The sequence below is a fragment of the Trachypithecus francoisi genome, unplaced genomic scaffold (genome assembly GCF_009764315.1).
Source record: "Trachypithecus francoisi isolate TF-2019V2 unplaced genomic scaffold, Tfra_2.0 Lachesis_group11, whole genome shotgun sequence".
NCBI classification, from domain to species: Eukaryota; Metazoa; Chordata; class Mammalia; order Primates; family Cercopithecidae; genus Trachypithecus; species Trachypithecus francoisi.
The window spans coordinates 99,733,095-99,749,317 of NW_022681456.1; the positions used below are offsets into that span (position 1 = coordinate 99,733,095).

At 41.1% G+C, this 16,223-nt stretch overlaps 1 protein-coding gene across 7 annotated transcripts in view; it reads left to right on the forward strand.

The window, feature by feature from the left end:
- AMN1 (antagonist of mitotic exit network 1 homolog) overlaps window positions 1-16,223 on the forward strand; it is a 67,335-nt gene that overhangs the window by 35,148 nt on the left and 15,964 nt on the right. For 6 of the 7 annotated variants that reach the window (XM_033222479.1, XM_033222483.1, XM_033222482.1 and 3 more), the window contains one exon: window positions 14,246-14,357. In XM_033222479.1, coding sequence (XP_033078370.1) covers window positions 14,246-14,357 — 112 coding nt within the window. Of the gene's footprint in view, window positions 1-10,013; window positions 10,039-14,245; window positions 14,358-16,223 lie in introns of those variants that run through there. The other variant, XM_033222481.1, reaches the window with a different exon arrangement.

Genomic DNA, 16,223 nt, shown 5'->3' on the forward strand with positions numbered 1-16,223 from the left:
TGGTACAGTATAACTGTGCTGTTTAACAGTAAGCTACATCAAATCCTTTTTGGAAGTAAGCAGCTATAAATGAATTATAAAAATATTAGTAAAAATAACTATTTTAATAGGGTACAGTGGTGCATGCCTGTAGTCCCAGCTACTCAGGGAGGCTGAGGCAGGAGGATCTCTTGAACCCAAGAGTTGGAGTCCAGCCTGGCAACATAGTGAGACCTTATATCTTAAATAATTGAAATACTTTTTTCATTTTAATATTTATTTTATTTATTTGTTTATTTATTTATTTATTTATTTATGTTGAGATGGAGTCTTGCTCTGTCGCCCAGGCTGGAGTGCAGTGGTGTGATCTCAGCTCACTGCAATCTCTATGTCCCAAGTTCAAGTGATTCTCCAGCTTCTGTCTCCTAAGTAGCTGGGACTACAGGCATGTGCTAACCACATCCAGCTGATTTTTATATTTTTTAATTAGATTAGGGTTTTGCCATGTTAACCAGGCTGGTCTCAGACTTCTGACCTCAAGTGATACACCCCGCCTCGGCCTCCCAAAGTGCTAGGATTATAGGTGTGAGCCACCATGCCCGACCATAAATACATTTTTTTTAAAAGCCAACTATTGTAATGGAATGACAATGCCATGTTTTTGCCAAAATATTTATCCTTGAGTTATTGCCCAAAGAGATTCTTTTTTGTGATCTTACATATCTGGGTATGATAGCATATATATTTTTTAAATATTTTATTAAGAACCATGTTAGGCTGGGCATGGTGACTTATGCCTGTAATCCCAGCACTTTGGGAGGCCGAGACAGGTGGATCACCTGAAGTCAGGAGTTCAAGACCAGCCTGGCCAACATGGAAAAACCCCATCTCTACTAAAAATACAAAAATTAGCTGGGCATGGTGGCAGGTACCTGTAATCCCAGCTACTTGGGAGGCTGAGGCAGGAGAATCGCTTGAACCTGGGAGGTGGGAGGTTTCAGTCAGCCAAGATTGCACCATTGCACTCCAGCCTGGGCAACAGGAGTGAAACTCCATCTTGAAAAGAAAAAAAAAAAGAAAGAAAGAAATTACCATATTATTATTATACCAAGTTTTGAATTCCAAGTTGCATCCTAAATGCAGGAGCAGTAATTTTTGGTATTTTAAGTGCAAACATTTGTCGAGCACTTACTGTTACGCCAGGCTGTATACTAACTGCATTATATTCACTAGGTTATGTAATGCTTACAACATTATCCTGTAATTACTATAATTTTAAATAAAGTTCTCAGTTAACTTGGTTTATCACCTTCAAATAAAACCACCAAGAAATTAGTTGTTATGCATGATAGTAAACATACTGACAAACTTACCTCAGCATTATAAAATTAAGAGCCCCAACCTAAGCAGAATGAGAACAAAATGCAATAACCAGTAAGTGTTGGTGACTGTAGTGCCATATCATTATATTTTTTATTTTTTCAGTTTTCCAAAGATTATCCAAAGTGCCAAAACATTTTAATGGAAATTTATTAGAAATTTATTAGAATTTAATGCCTTCCTTAAAGTAGAGTGAATATACTTTTTTAAAAAATTGTTTTGTTTTGTTTTGTTTTGTTGAGACAGGGTCTTGTTATGTTGCCCATGCTGGTCTCAAACTCCTGGCCTCAGTGATGCCCCTGTCTTGACCTCCTAAAGTGCTGGATCACTACAGGTGTGAGCCACATGCTTGGCCTGAGTGAATATACTTTAACCTTTGGTTTATAGCATCCTCTGACTCAAACTGAAGGACAAACTTAAATTTTGTTTTTTGAGACAGGGTCTTGTTCTGTCATCCAGGGTGGAGTACACGGGCCCGATCATGGCTTATGGCAGCCTTGACTGCCCTGGCTCAAGCAGTCCTCCCACCTCAGCTTCCTGAATAGCTGGAGCTACATGTGTGTGCCACCACTCCTGGCTACTTTTTTATTTTTTGTAGAGCTGGGTCTTGCCATGTTGCCCAGGATGATCTCAAACTCCTGGACTCAAGCAGTTCTCCTGCCTTGGCTTCCCAAAGTGCTGGAATTACAGGTATAAGCCACTATGTCTGGCCTAAATTTTTTTTTCTTTTTTTTTTTTTTGAGACAGAGTTTTACTTTTGTGGCCCAGGCTGGAGTGCAATGGTGTGATCTCAGCTCACTGCAACCTCCGCCTCCCAGGTTCAAGCAATTCTCCTGCCTCAGCCTCCCAAGTAGCTAGGATTACAGGCAGCTGCCACCACATCCAGCTAATTTTTGTATTTTTAGTAGAGCCAGGGTTTCACCATGTTGGCCAAACACTTGATTTCAGGTGATCCACCCTCCTTGGCCTCCCAAACTACTGGGATTACAGATGTGAGCCACTGCACCCAGCCCTAACTTTTTTTTTTTTCAACTGACTACTCTCATAGGTAATGCAGAGGCCTACCTTTCATCACATTTTAATCTGTTGCTTTTAATTTGTTATATTCTGGGAAATTAAATTATTAATGTTGCTAAATTATTTATACTTTGGAAATCAATTTGATTAAAGGTCTAAGGACCTTTCCTAAAGATTGACAAGAAGCCAAATGCGGTAGCTCACTTCTGTAATTTCAGCACTTTGGGAGGCCAAGGCAAGTGGATCCCTTGAGTCCAGGAATTCATGAACAGCCTGGGCAACATAGTGAAACCTTGTCCCTATGAAAAATACAGGTTGGGCATGGTGGCTCACGCCTGTATTCCCAGCACTTTGGGAGGCCAAGGCGGGTGGATCACCTGAGGTTGGGAGTTTGAGACCAGCCTGACCAACATGGAGAAACCCTGTCTCTACTAAAAATACAAAATTAGCCAGGTGTGGTGGTGCAGGCCTGTAATCCCAACTACTCGAGAGGCTGAGGCAGGAGAATCGCTTGAACCCAGGAGGCAGAGGTTGTGGTGAGCTGAGATCGCACCATTGCACTTCAGCCTGGGCAACAAGAGCAAAACTCCATCTAAAAAAAAAAGAGAGAGGGGCAGAGCAAGATGGCCGAATAGGAACAGCTCCAGTCTCCAACTCCCAGCGCGAGCGACACAGAAGATCAGTGATTTCTGCATTTTCAACTGAGGTACTGGAGTCATCTCACTGGGGAGTGCTGGACAATTGGTGCTGGTCAGCTGCTGCAGCCCGACCAGCAAGAGCTGAAGCAGGGCGAGGCATTGCCTCACCTGGGAAGCGCAAGGGGGAAGGGAATCCCTTTTCCTAGCCAGGGGAACTGAGACACACAACACCTGGAAAATCGGATAATTCCCACCCCAATACTGCGCTTTAAGCAAACGGGCACACCAGGAGATTATACCCACACCTGGCCGGGAGGGTCCCACGGCCACGGAGCCTCCCTCATTGCTAGCACAGCACTCTGCGATCTAACCGAAATGGCAGCAGCGAGGCTGGGGGAGGGGCGCCCGGCATTGCTGAGGCTTAAGTAGGTAAACAAAGCTGCTGGGAAGCACGAACTGGGTGGAGCTCACAGCAGCTCAAGGAAACCTGCCTGTCTCTGTAGACTCCACCTCTGGGGACAGGGCACAGCTAAACAACAAAAGGGGAAGCAGCAGAGGCCTGTGCAGACACAAACGACTCTGTCTGACAGCTTTGAAGAGAGCAGTGGATCTCCCAACATGGAGGTTGAGATCTGAGAACGGACAGACTGCCTGCTCAAGTGGGTCCCTGACCCCTGAGTAGCCTAACTGGGAGACATCCCCCACTAGGGGCAGTCTGACACCCCACACCTCACAGGGTGGAGTACACCCCTGAGAGGAAGCTTCCAAAGTAAGAATCAGACAGGTACACTCGCTGTTCAGCAATATTCTATCTTCTGCAACCTCTGCTGCTGATACCCAGGCAAACAGGGTCTGGAGTGGACCTCAAGCAATCTCCAGCAGACCTACAGCTGCGGGTCCTAACTATTAGAAGGAAAACTATCAAACAGGAAGAACACCTATACCAAAACCCCATCAGTACGTCACCATCATCAAAGACCAGAGGCAGATAAAACCACGAAGATGGGGAAGAAGCAGGGCAGAAAAGCTGGAAATTCAAGAAATAAGAGCGCATCTCCCCCTGCAAAGGAGCGCAGCTCATCGCCAGCAACGGATCAAAGCTGGTCAGAGAATGACTTTGACGAAATGAGAGAAGAAGGCTTCAGTCCATCAAACTTCTCAGAGCTAAAGGAGGAATTACGTACCCAGCGCAAAGAAACTAAAAATCTTGAAAAAGAGTGGAAGAATTGATAGCTAGAATAATTAATGCAGAGAAGGTCATAAATGAAATGACAGAGATGAAAACCATGACACGAGAAATACGTGACAAATCCACAAGCTTCAGTAACCGACTCGATCAACTGGAAGAAAGAGTATCAGCGATTGAGGATCAAATGAATGAAATGAAGCGAGAAGAGAAACCAAAAGAAAAAAGAAGAAAAAGAAATGAACAAAGCCTGCAAGAAGTATGGGATTATGTAAAAAGACCAAATCTACGTCTGATTGGGGTGCCTGAAAGTGAGGGGGAAAATGGAACCAAGTTGGAAAACACTCTTCAGGATATCATCCAGGAGAACTTCCCCAACCTAGTAGGGCAGGCCAACATTCAAATTCAGGAAATACAGAGAACGCCACAAAGATACTCCTCGAGAAGAGTAACTCCAAGACACATAATTGCCAGATTCACCAAAGTTGAAATGAAGGAAAAAATCTTAAGGGCAGCCAGAGAGAAAGGTCGGGTTACCCACAAAGGGAAGCCCATCAGACTAACAGCAGATCTCTCGGCAGAAACTCTACAAGCCAGAAGAGAGTGGGGGCCAATATTCAACATTCTTAAAGAAAAGAATTTTCAACCCAGAATTTCATATCCAGCCAAACTAAGTTTCATAAGTGAAGGAGAAATAAAATCCTTTACAGATAAGCAAATGCTTAGAGATTTTGTCACCACCAGGCCTGCCTTACAAGAGACCCTGAAGGAAGCCCTAAACATGGAAAGGAACAACCGGTACCAGCCATTGCAAAAACATGCCAAAATGTAAAGACCATCGAGGCTAGGAAGAAACTGCATCAACTAACGAGCAAAACAACCAGTTAATATCATAATGGCAGGATCAAGTTCACACATAACAATATTAACCTTAAATGTTAATGGACTAAATGCTCCAATTAAAAGACACAGACTGGCAAACTGGATAAAGAGTCAAGACCCATCAGTCTGCTGTATTCAGGAGACCCGTCTCACATGCAGAGACATACATAGACTCAAAATAAAGGGATGGAGGAAGATCTACCAAGCAAATGGAGAACAAAAAAAAGCAGAGGTTGCAATCCTAGTCTCTGATAAAATAGACTTTAAACCATCAAAGATCAAAAAGACAAAGAAGGCCATTACATAATGGTAAAGGGATCAATTCAACAGCAAGAGCTAACTATCCTAAATATATATGCACCCATACAGGAGCACCCAGATTCATAAAGCAAGTCCTTAGAGACTTACAAAGAGACTTAGACTCCCATACAATAATAATGGGAGACTTCAACACTCCACTGTCAACATTAGACAGATCAACGAGACAGAAAGTTAACAAGGATATCCAGGAATTGAACTCATCCCTGCACCAAGCAGACCTAATATACATCTATAGAACTCTCCACCCCAAATCAACAGAATATACATTCTTCTCAGCACCACATCGCACTTATTCTAAAATTGACCACATAATTGGAAGTAAAGCACTCCTTAGCAAAGGTAAAAGAACAGAAATTATAACAAACTGTCTCTCAGACCACAGTGCAATCAAACTAGAACTCAGGACTAAGAAACTCAATCAAAACCGCTCAACTACATGGAAACTGAACAACCTGCTCCTGAATGACTACTGGGTACATAACAAAATGAAGGCAGAAATAAAGATGTTCTTTGAAACCAATGAGAACAAAGATACAACATACCAGAATCTGGGACACATTTAAAGCAATGTGTAGAGGGAAATCTATAGCACTAAATGCCCACAAGAGAAAGCTGGAAAGATCTAAAATGGACACTCTAACATCACAATTAAAAGAACTGCAGAAGCAAGAGCAAACACATTCAAAAGCTAGCAGAAGGCAAGAATAACTAAGATCAGAGCAGAACTGAAGGAGATAGACACAAAAAACCCTCCAAAAAAATCAATGAATCCAGGAGTTGGTTTTTTGAAAAAATCAACAAAATTGACAGACCGCTAGCAAGACTAATAAAGAAGAAAAGAGAGAAGAATCAAATAGACGCAATAAAAAATGATAAAGGGGATATCACCACGGACCCCACAGAAATACAAACTACCATCAGAGAATACTATAAACACCTCTACGCAAATCAACTAGAAAATCTAGAAGAAATGGATAATTTCCTGGACACTTACACTCTCCCAAGACTAAACCAGGAAGAAGTTGAATCCCTGAATAGACCAATAGCAGGCTCTGAAATTGAGGCAATAATTAATAGCCTACCAACCAAAAAAAGTCCAGGACCAGACGGATTCACAGCTGAATTCTACCAGAGGTACAAGGAGGAGCTGGTACCATTCCTTCTGAAACTATTCCAATCAATGAAAAAGAGGGAATCCTCCCTAACTCATTTTATGAGGCCAACATCATCCTGATACCAAAGCCTGGCAGAGACACAACAAAAAAAGAAAATTTTAGACCAATATCCCTGATGAACATCGATGCAAAAATCCTCAATAAAATACTGGCAAACCGGATTCAGCAGCACATCAAAAAGCTTATCCACCATGATCAAGTGGGCTTCATCCCTGGGATGCAAGGCTGGTTCAACATTCGCAAATCAATAAACGTAATCCAGCATATAAACAGAACCAAAGACAAGAACCACATGATTATCTCAATAGATGCAGAAAAGGCTTTTGACAAAATTCAACAGCCCTTCATGCTAAAAACGCTCAATAAATTTGGTATTGATGGAACATACCTCAAAATAATAAGAGCTATTTATGACAAACCCACAGCCAATATCATACTGAATGGGCAAAAACTGGAAAAATTCCCTTTGAAAACTGGCATAAGACAGGGATGCCCTCTCTCACCACTCCTATTCAACATAGTGTTGAAAGTTCTGGCTAGGGCAATCAGGCAAGAGAAAGAAATCAAGGGTATCCAGTTAGGAAAAGAAGAAGTCAAATTGTCCCTCTTTGCAGATGACATGATTGTATATTTAGAAAACCCCATTGTCTCAGCCCAAAATCTCCTTAAGCTGATAAGCAACTTCAGCAAAGTCTCAGGATACAAAATTGATGTGCAAAAATCACAAGCATTCTTATACACCAGTAACAGACAAACAGAGAGCCAAATCATGAATGAACTTCCATTCACAATTGCTTCAAAGAGAATCAAATACCTAGGAATCCAACTTACAAGGGATGTAAAGGACCTCTTCAAGGAGGACTACAAACCACTGCTCAGTGAAATAAAAGAGGACACTAACAAATGGAAGAACATACCATGCTCATGGATAGGAAGAATCAATATCATGAAAATGGCCATACTGCCCAAGGTTATTTATAGATTCAATGCCATCCCCATCAAGCTACCAATGACTTTCTTCACAGAATTGGAAAAAACGGCTTTAAAGTTCATATGGAACCAAAAAAGAGCCCGCATTGCCAAGACAATCCTAAGCCATAAGAACAAAGCTGGAGGCATCACGCTACCTGACTTCAAACTATACTACAAGGCTACAGTAACCAAAACAGCATGGTACTGGTACCAAAACAGAGATATAGACCAATGAAACAGAACAGAGTCCTCAGAAATAATACCACACATCTACAGCCATCTGATCTTTGACAAACCTGAGAGAAACAAGAAATGGGGAAAGGATTCCCTATTTAATAAATGGTGCTGGGAAAATTGGCTAGCCATAAGTAGAAAGCTGAAACTGGATCCTTTCCTTACTCCTTATACGAAAATTAATTCAAGATGGATTAGAGACTTAAATGTTAGACCTAATACCATAAAACCCTAGAAGAAAACTGAGGTAGTACCATTCAGGACATAGGCATGGGTAAGGACTTCATGTCTAAAACACCAAAAGCAATGGCAGCAAAAGCCAAAATTGACAAATGGGATCTAATTAAACTAAAGAGCTTCTGCACAGCAAAAGAAACTACCATCAGAGTGAACAGGCAACCTACAGAATGGGAGAAAATTTTTGCAATCTACTCATCTGACAAAGGGCTAATAGCCAGAATCTACAAAGAACTCAAACAAATATACAAGAAAAAAACAAACAACCCCATCAAAAAGTGGGCAAAGGATATGAACAGACATTTCTCAAAAGAAGACATTCATACAGCCAACAGACACATGAAAAAATGCTCATCATCACTCGCCATCAGAGAGATGCAAATCAAAACCACAATGAGATACCATTTCACACCAGTTAGAATGGCAATCATTAAAAAGTCAGGAAACAACAGGTGCTGGAGAGGATGTGGAGAAATAGGAACACTTTTACACTGTTGGTGGGATTGTAAACTAGTTCAACCATTATGGAAAACAGTATGGCGATTCCTCAAGGATCTAGAACTAGATGTACCATTTGACCCAGCCATCCCACTACTGGGTATATACCCAAAGGATTATAAATCATGCTGCTATAAAGACACATGCACACGCATGTTTATTGCAGCACTATTCACAATAGCAAAGACTTGGAATCAACCCAAATGTCCATCTGTGACAGACTGGATTAAGAAAATGTGGCACGTATACACCATGGAATATTATGCAGCCATAAAAAAGGATGAGTTTGCGTCCTTTGTAGGGACATGGATGCAGCTGGAAACCATCATTCTTAGCAAACTATCACAAGAACAGAAAACCAAACACTGCATGTTCTCACTCATAGGTGGGAACTGAACAATGACATCACTTGGACTCGGGAAGGGGAACATCACACATCGGGGCCTATCATGGGGAGGGGGTGGGGGGAGGGATTGCATTGGGAGTTATACCTGATATAAATGACGAATTGATGGGTGCTGACGAGTTGATGGGTGCAGCACACCAACATGGCACAAGTATACATATGTAACAAACCTGCACGTTATGCACATGTACCCTAGAACTTAAAGTATAATTAAAAAAAAAAAAAAAGAAAAATACAAAAATTGGCCAGACATGGTGGCTCACGCCCGTAATCCCAGCCCTTTGGGAGGCTGAGGCAGGTGAATCACGTAAGGTCAGGAGTTCGGAGATGTGCCTGACCAACATGGAGAAACCCTGTCTCTACTGAAAATACAAAATTAGCTGGGTGTGGTGGTGCATGCTACTCAGAAGGCTAAGGCTTGAACCTGGGAGGTGGAGGTTACAGTGAGCTGAGATCGTGCCATTGCACGCAGCCTGGGCAACAAAAGCAAAACTCCATCTTAAAAAAAAAAAAAAAAATTAGCCAGAGGTAGTGGTGCATGCCCGTACTCCCAGCCACTCGGGAGGCTGGGGTGGGGAGATCAATTGAACTTGGGAGGTTGAGGCTACAGTGAACCATGTTTGTAGCACTGCACTCCAGCTTGGGGAACAGAGTGAGACGTTGTCTCAAAAAAATTAAAAAATTATAATATTAAAGAAAAAAAAGATCGACAAGCTCAGTACAAACTTACGTTACAACATTTAGCAAATATCATGATCGTTTCTGAAATCTCTGTTGATCATTGTGTTCCTCATTTTGTTTATTTTATCCTCAGCTTTTAATACAATTCCAGATACGTGGTAGTACCTCAATAAATGTTATCACATTTTTGGCCTTATATTACAGTCATTTCATAACTTTTTCTATAAAAATCCTTACAATTAAAATTTAATTTGCAGTATAAAATTTCATTTATTAATAAATATTTATTAAGCATTTACTGTTCTAGATCCTGGCATATCAGAGAACAGACTGTCCATATAATGTAACATACTTTACTTGTTTTTTATTGTTGGTAATTCAGATTGTTTCTGGTTTTTAACTATTAGAAATAATTATATATTGGGAAATCACTTTTCCTTCCATTGCTATAATGAACTCCCCAAAATGGAACAAATGGATTAATAGGTATGAATACTTTTTTAACAGTCCTAAATTGTTTTCCATAAAAGTTATGCTATGAGTATGCAATTTCAGTAAGACCCTAATCTGCCAGAATTATTTTCTTTTTTTAATGCCTTCATTTAATTTTGTTGTTGTTGTTGTTTTTGAAACAGAGTTACACTTTGTCACTCAGGCTGGTATGCAGTGATCTCGGCTCACTGCAACCTCCACCTCCCAGGTTCAAGCGAGTCTTCTGCCTCAGCTTCCCAAGTAACTGGGACTACAGGTGCAGACCACCACACCCAGCTAATTTTTGTATTTTTAGTAGAGATGGGATTTCACTGTGTTGGCCACGCTGGTCTTGAACTCATGACCTCAGGTGATCTGCCCACCTTGGCCTCCCAAAGTGCTGGATTTGTTCTTTTTCTAAAATAATGTTACAGCTGGGTGCAGTAGCTCACGCCTGTAATCCCAACACTTTGAGAGGCGAGGCGGGTGGATCACTTGAGGTCAGAATTTGAGGCCAGCCTGACCAACGTCGTGAAATCTTGTCTCTACTAAAAATACAAAAATTAGCCAGGCGTGGTCGCACACACCTGTAATTGCAGCTACTCGGGAGGCTGAGGCAGAAGAATCACTTGAACCCTGGAAGTGGAGGTTGCAATGAGCCGAGACTGCTCCATTGCAATCCAGTGTGGGCAATAAGAATCACACTCTGTCTCAAAAAAAAAATAAAGTAAAATAAAATAAAATAATGTTACATCTAAAGCCATGCTCAATTATTCTCCCTTTCTGCCTTCAGAGGTAACCACTATTCTAAATATGATTATGTATCTCTCCTTGCATGTTTGGATACCTTTTCTTTTTTTCCTTCCTGTGGACCCTGCTCAGACAGAAATGGATACTTTTTCTATTATGTATAAATCCATAAATACGATATAGCCGTGTTTTATATGTTTTCAAATTTTACATAATAGCTTCATAATATATGTCCCTTTACAATTTGTGTTATTCAAAATTATGTTTTCTGAAATTTTTCAGGTGTAATTGAGGTATAATTTACATACAAGAAAATTCATTCATTTTATGTGCATAGTTGGATAAATTTTGGTAGTTGTTATACAGCCATATAACCACCACCACAATTGATATATAGAACATTTTCATCACCCTAAAAAGTTGTCTGTTTTCTCTGTGGTTTTATTTTGTTTTTTTGTCTCTAGTCCTTTGTACTTGATCCTCTTCTGTGACCCTCTCTTAGGCAGCCACTGATTTACTTTGTCATTGTTTTGGCTTTTCTATAATTGTATATAAATTCAACTTTATATAAATATAATTTTATGTAAATGGAATTCTGCAGAATATAATATAGTATTTTGGTTTTTATTTCTTTATTTTACTTCCTTCACTTAGCATAGTGTTTGTGAGATTGATCCGTGTTGTTGCATATGTTAATATTTCATTTCTTTTTTTTTTTTTTCGAGATGGAGTCTCGCTCTGTTGCCCAGGCTGGAGTGCAGTGGCACGATCTCCGCTCACTGCAACCTCCATCTCCCAGGTTCAAATGATTCTCCTGCCTCAGCCTCCCAAGTAGCTGGGAATACAGGCACGTGCCACCACACCCAGCTATTTTTTTTGTATTTTTAGTAGAGACGGGGGGTTTCACCACGTAAGCCAGGATGGTCTCGATCTCCTGACCTCGTGATCCACCCACCTCGGCCTCCCAAAGTGCTAGGAGTACAGGGGTGAGCCACCGCACTCAGCCCCTTCTTATTGCTGAGTAGTATTCCATAGTATGGATATGCCATAATTTATTTATAATTTTACCATGTGATGCAAAGATAAATAGCTGGGATTTAATTAAACTTAAAAGAGCTTTTGCATGGCAAAAGGAACAGTCAGCAGAGTAAACAGATAACCCACAGAGTGGGAGAAAAATCTTCACAATCTATACATCTGACAAAGGACTAATATCCAGAATCTAGAACAAACTCAAATTAGCAAGAAAAAAGCAAACAGTCCCATCAAACAGTGGGCTAAGAACATGAATAGACAATTCTCAAAAGAAGATATACAGGGCCGGGCGTGGTGGCTCAAGCCTGTAATCCCAGCACTTTGGGAGGCCGAGACGGGCGGATCACGAGGTCAGGAGATCGAGACCATCCTGGCGAACACGGTGAAACCCCGTCTCTACTAAAAAAAAAAAATACAAAAAACTAGCCGGGCGAGGTGGCGGGCGCCTGTAGTCCCAGCTACTCGGGAGGCTGAGGCAGGAGAATGGCGTGAACCCAGGAGGCGGAGCTTGCAGTGAGCTGAGATCCGCCACTGCACTCCAGCCTGGGCCACAGAGCGAGACTCCGTCTCAAAAAAAAAAAAAAAAAAAAAAAAAGAAGATATACAAATGGCCAACAAACATAAAAAAATGCTCAACATCACTAATGATTGGAGAAATACAAATCAAAACCACAATGCGATACCACCTCACTCCTGTAAGAATGGCCATAATCAAAAAAATCAAAAAATAATAGATGTTGGTGTGCATGCAGTGAACAGGGAACACTGCTACACTGCTGATGGAAATGTAAACTAGCACAAACACTATCGAAAACAGTGTGGAGATTCCTTAAATAACTAAAAGTAGAAGTACCATTTGATCCAGCAATCCCACTACTGAGTATCTACCCAGAGAAACAGAAGTCATTATACGAAAAAGATACTTGCACACACGTTTATAGCAGCATAATTTGCAATTGCAAAAATGTGCAACCAACCCAAATGCCCATCAGTCAACGAGTGGATACAGAAACTGTGGTAAATGTATACAATGGAATACTACTCAGCCATAAAAACGAATTAATAAATGGCATTCACAGCAACCTGGATGGGATTGGAGACTATTCTTCTAAGTGAATTAACTCAGGAATGGAAAAGCAAACATCATATGTTCTCACTCATAAGTAGGAGACAAACTGTGATGATGCAAAGGCATAAGAATGACACAATGGACTTTGGGGACTCGGGGGGAAGGGTGGGAAGGAGGTGAGGGGTAAAAGACTAAAAATCGGGTTCTGTGTATACTGCTTGGTTGATGGGTGCACCAAAATCTCACAAATGACCACTAAAGAACTTACGTAACCAAATACCACCTGTTCCCCAAAAACCTACGGAAATTTTTAAAAAATTAAAAAATAATTTTATCATTTGATGGACATTTGGGTTGTTGCCAATTTTGGACTGTTAGGAATACTGCTACAGACATTTGCATGCAAACCTCTGTGAAGACATATGTTTTCATTTTTCTTGGGTAAATGCCTATGAGTGAAATTGCTGGGTCATATAGCAAATACATGTTTTTTAAAATACAGTATCTTTATAAGATACTACCATACTGTTTGCCAGAGGGTCTGAACTAACATGTTTGAGATTCATGTCTATTAATACAAGTAGATATTTTTCATTTTAGCTGTTTTCCCTTATTCTATTTATAAAGCATTGATTTTCCTGTTCTCCACTTTTTTTACCATTACAAGTAATACTACAAAAGGCGTATTTATAAATTGTTTCCTTGTGCACATGTAGAAGAGATTCTCTGTAATATATATCAACAATTGGAATTGCTGGGTTCTGGGGCATACTCATCTTCAGCTTTAATAGATATTACACATTACTTTACAAAATGGTTGGGGCCGGGCACAGTGGCTGAAGCCTGTAATCCCAGCACTTTGGGAGGCCGAGACGGGCGGATCACGAGGTCAGGAGATCGAGACCATCCTGGCTAACATGGTGAAACCCTGTCTCTACTAAAAAATACAAAAAACTAGGTGGGCAAGGTGGCGGGCGTCTGTGGTCCCAGCTACTTGGGAGGCTGAGGCAGGAGAATGGCGTAAACCCAGGAGGCAGAGCTTGCAGTGAGCTGAGATCCAGCCACTGCACTCCAGCCTGGGCGACAGAGCGAGACTCCGTCTCAAAAAAATAAAATAAAATAAAATGGTTGGGCATTTAACTTTTTAAGCTGCTCTGTCCAAATTACTTCAGACTTACATTCGTCTTTTCTATATACTTTTTCTTGCAAGTAGATACCTGGTTCTTTTTGTATCAGAATGTTTCTCAAAATTGTTCATACTGTTATTATAGATCTTTGTCTTCATTTGACTTTATTTTCTTTATTTTTGCATAGGAGATTCATATGGGACATTGTGTAAATCTGACTGATGGGGCTGTAGAAGCTATCCTTACTTACTGTCCTCAGATACGTATATTACTCTTCCATGGATGCCCCTTGATAACAGGTTAGTGCGTTAGATTGCTTGGGTTCAAATCCTGGCTTCATCTTTTACTAACTGTGTGACCTTGAGTACATTACTTAACCCATTTCATTATTCAGTTTCCTCATCTGTAAAATAGGCATAATGAGAGTACCTACCTCATAGGTACTATGTCATGATTATCTGACAATTCTTTTTTTTTATTTTTTTTTTATTTTTTGGGAGACGGAGTCTCGCTGTCACCCAAGCTGGAGTGCAGTGGCGCAATCTCAGCTCACTGCAACTTCCACCTCCTGGGTTCAAGCAATTCTCCTGCCTCAGCCTCCTAAGTAGCTGGGACTACAGGCACATGCCACCACACCAGGCTAAGTTTTTTTGTGTTTTTAGCAGAGATGGGATTTCCCCATGTTGCCCACACTGGTCTCGAACTCCTGAGCTCAGGCAATCCACCTGCCTCGGCCTCCTAGAGTGCTAGGATTATAGACGTGAGCTGCTGTGCCCGGCCTCTGACAACTCTTTATATGATGGCCTTGCACATAGTAAGAGCTCAATAAATGTTAGTCATGATAATGATAAATGAAGGTGGTGGCCAGTGCTCAATAAATGTTAGCTATGAAGAGGATTATGATGGCAGCAGTGGTTGTGTTCATGATATTGAACATGATGCTTTATGTAAACAATAAGAAAATTTCAAGTTTGTATTACATCTATCAAATACACTAAATGACTTGTTAACTATTATCAAACTGCAGATATCAGGATCAGAATAGCCGGGCGCAGTGGCTCATGCCTATGACCCCAGTACTTTGGGAGGCCAAGGCGAGTGGATCACCTGAGGCCGGGAGTTTGAGACCAGCCTGACTAACATGAAGATACCCCATCTCTACTAAAAATACAAAATTAGCCAGGCCTAGTGGTATGCACCTGTAATCCCAGCTACTCAGGAGATTGAAGCAGGAGAATCGCTTGAACTTGGGAGGTGGAGGTTGCAGTGAGCTGAGATCGCACCACTGCACTCCAGCCTGGGCAACAAGAGCGAAACTCCGTCTCAAACAAACCAACAAAAAAGGTCAGAATAATTTGGACTCTTAGACTCTTCACTGGAGGAGAACAAAATAGCAATAGCCTATTTTGCCTGTATAAGAGCCATGGTATATATCCTCCTACCCTAGAAACCGTGGCACCCTTTCATATTACCCCTATAATAGGTCCCACACTGTAATATATACTGGATCTAACTTGTAAATCAGTAGGTATGCCCAGTTCTTCCAGCTTATTTCTCTTATTACAGTGTAAACAATTATTCTTTTTTTTTTTTTTTTTTTTTGAGACAGTCTTGCTCTGTCGCCCAGGCTGGAGTGCAGTGGTGCAGTCTTGGCTCACTGCAACCTCTGCCTTCCAGGTTCAAGTGATTCTCCTGCCTCAGCCTCCCAAGTAGCTAGGACTACAGGCGCACCTCACCACATCCAGGTGATTTTTATATTTTTAGTAGAGATGGGGTTTCACCATATTGGCCAGGCCAGGCTCCTGACCTCATGATCCACCCGCTTCAGCCTCCCAAAGTGCTGGGATCACAGGCGTGAGCCACCATGCCCAGCCAGTCTAAACAATTATTCTGTAGGTTATTATCCTGGAAGTTCCTTTGACAACTTCTCTTTTATTTTTAGGAACTTCCTTTGACAACTTTTCTTTTATTTTTAGGAAGTCCCTTTGACAACTTCTTACTTTTATTTTTAGGTTTCCAGCCTTGGTTAAGGCTGTAACCATAGATTGTATCTGGGTATCAGTAACATCTGTAGTGAAGATTAGATCTTACTTTATGCAAAGACATTTCTTAAGAAACTGGAGCCAGCAAGGACACTGGTGGCTGGGTGCGGTGGCTTATAACTG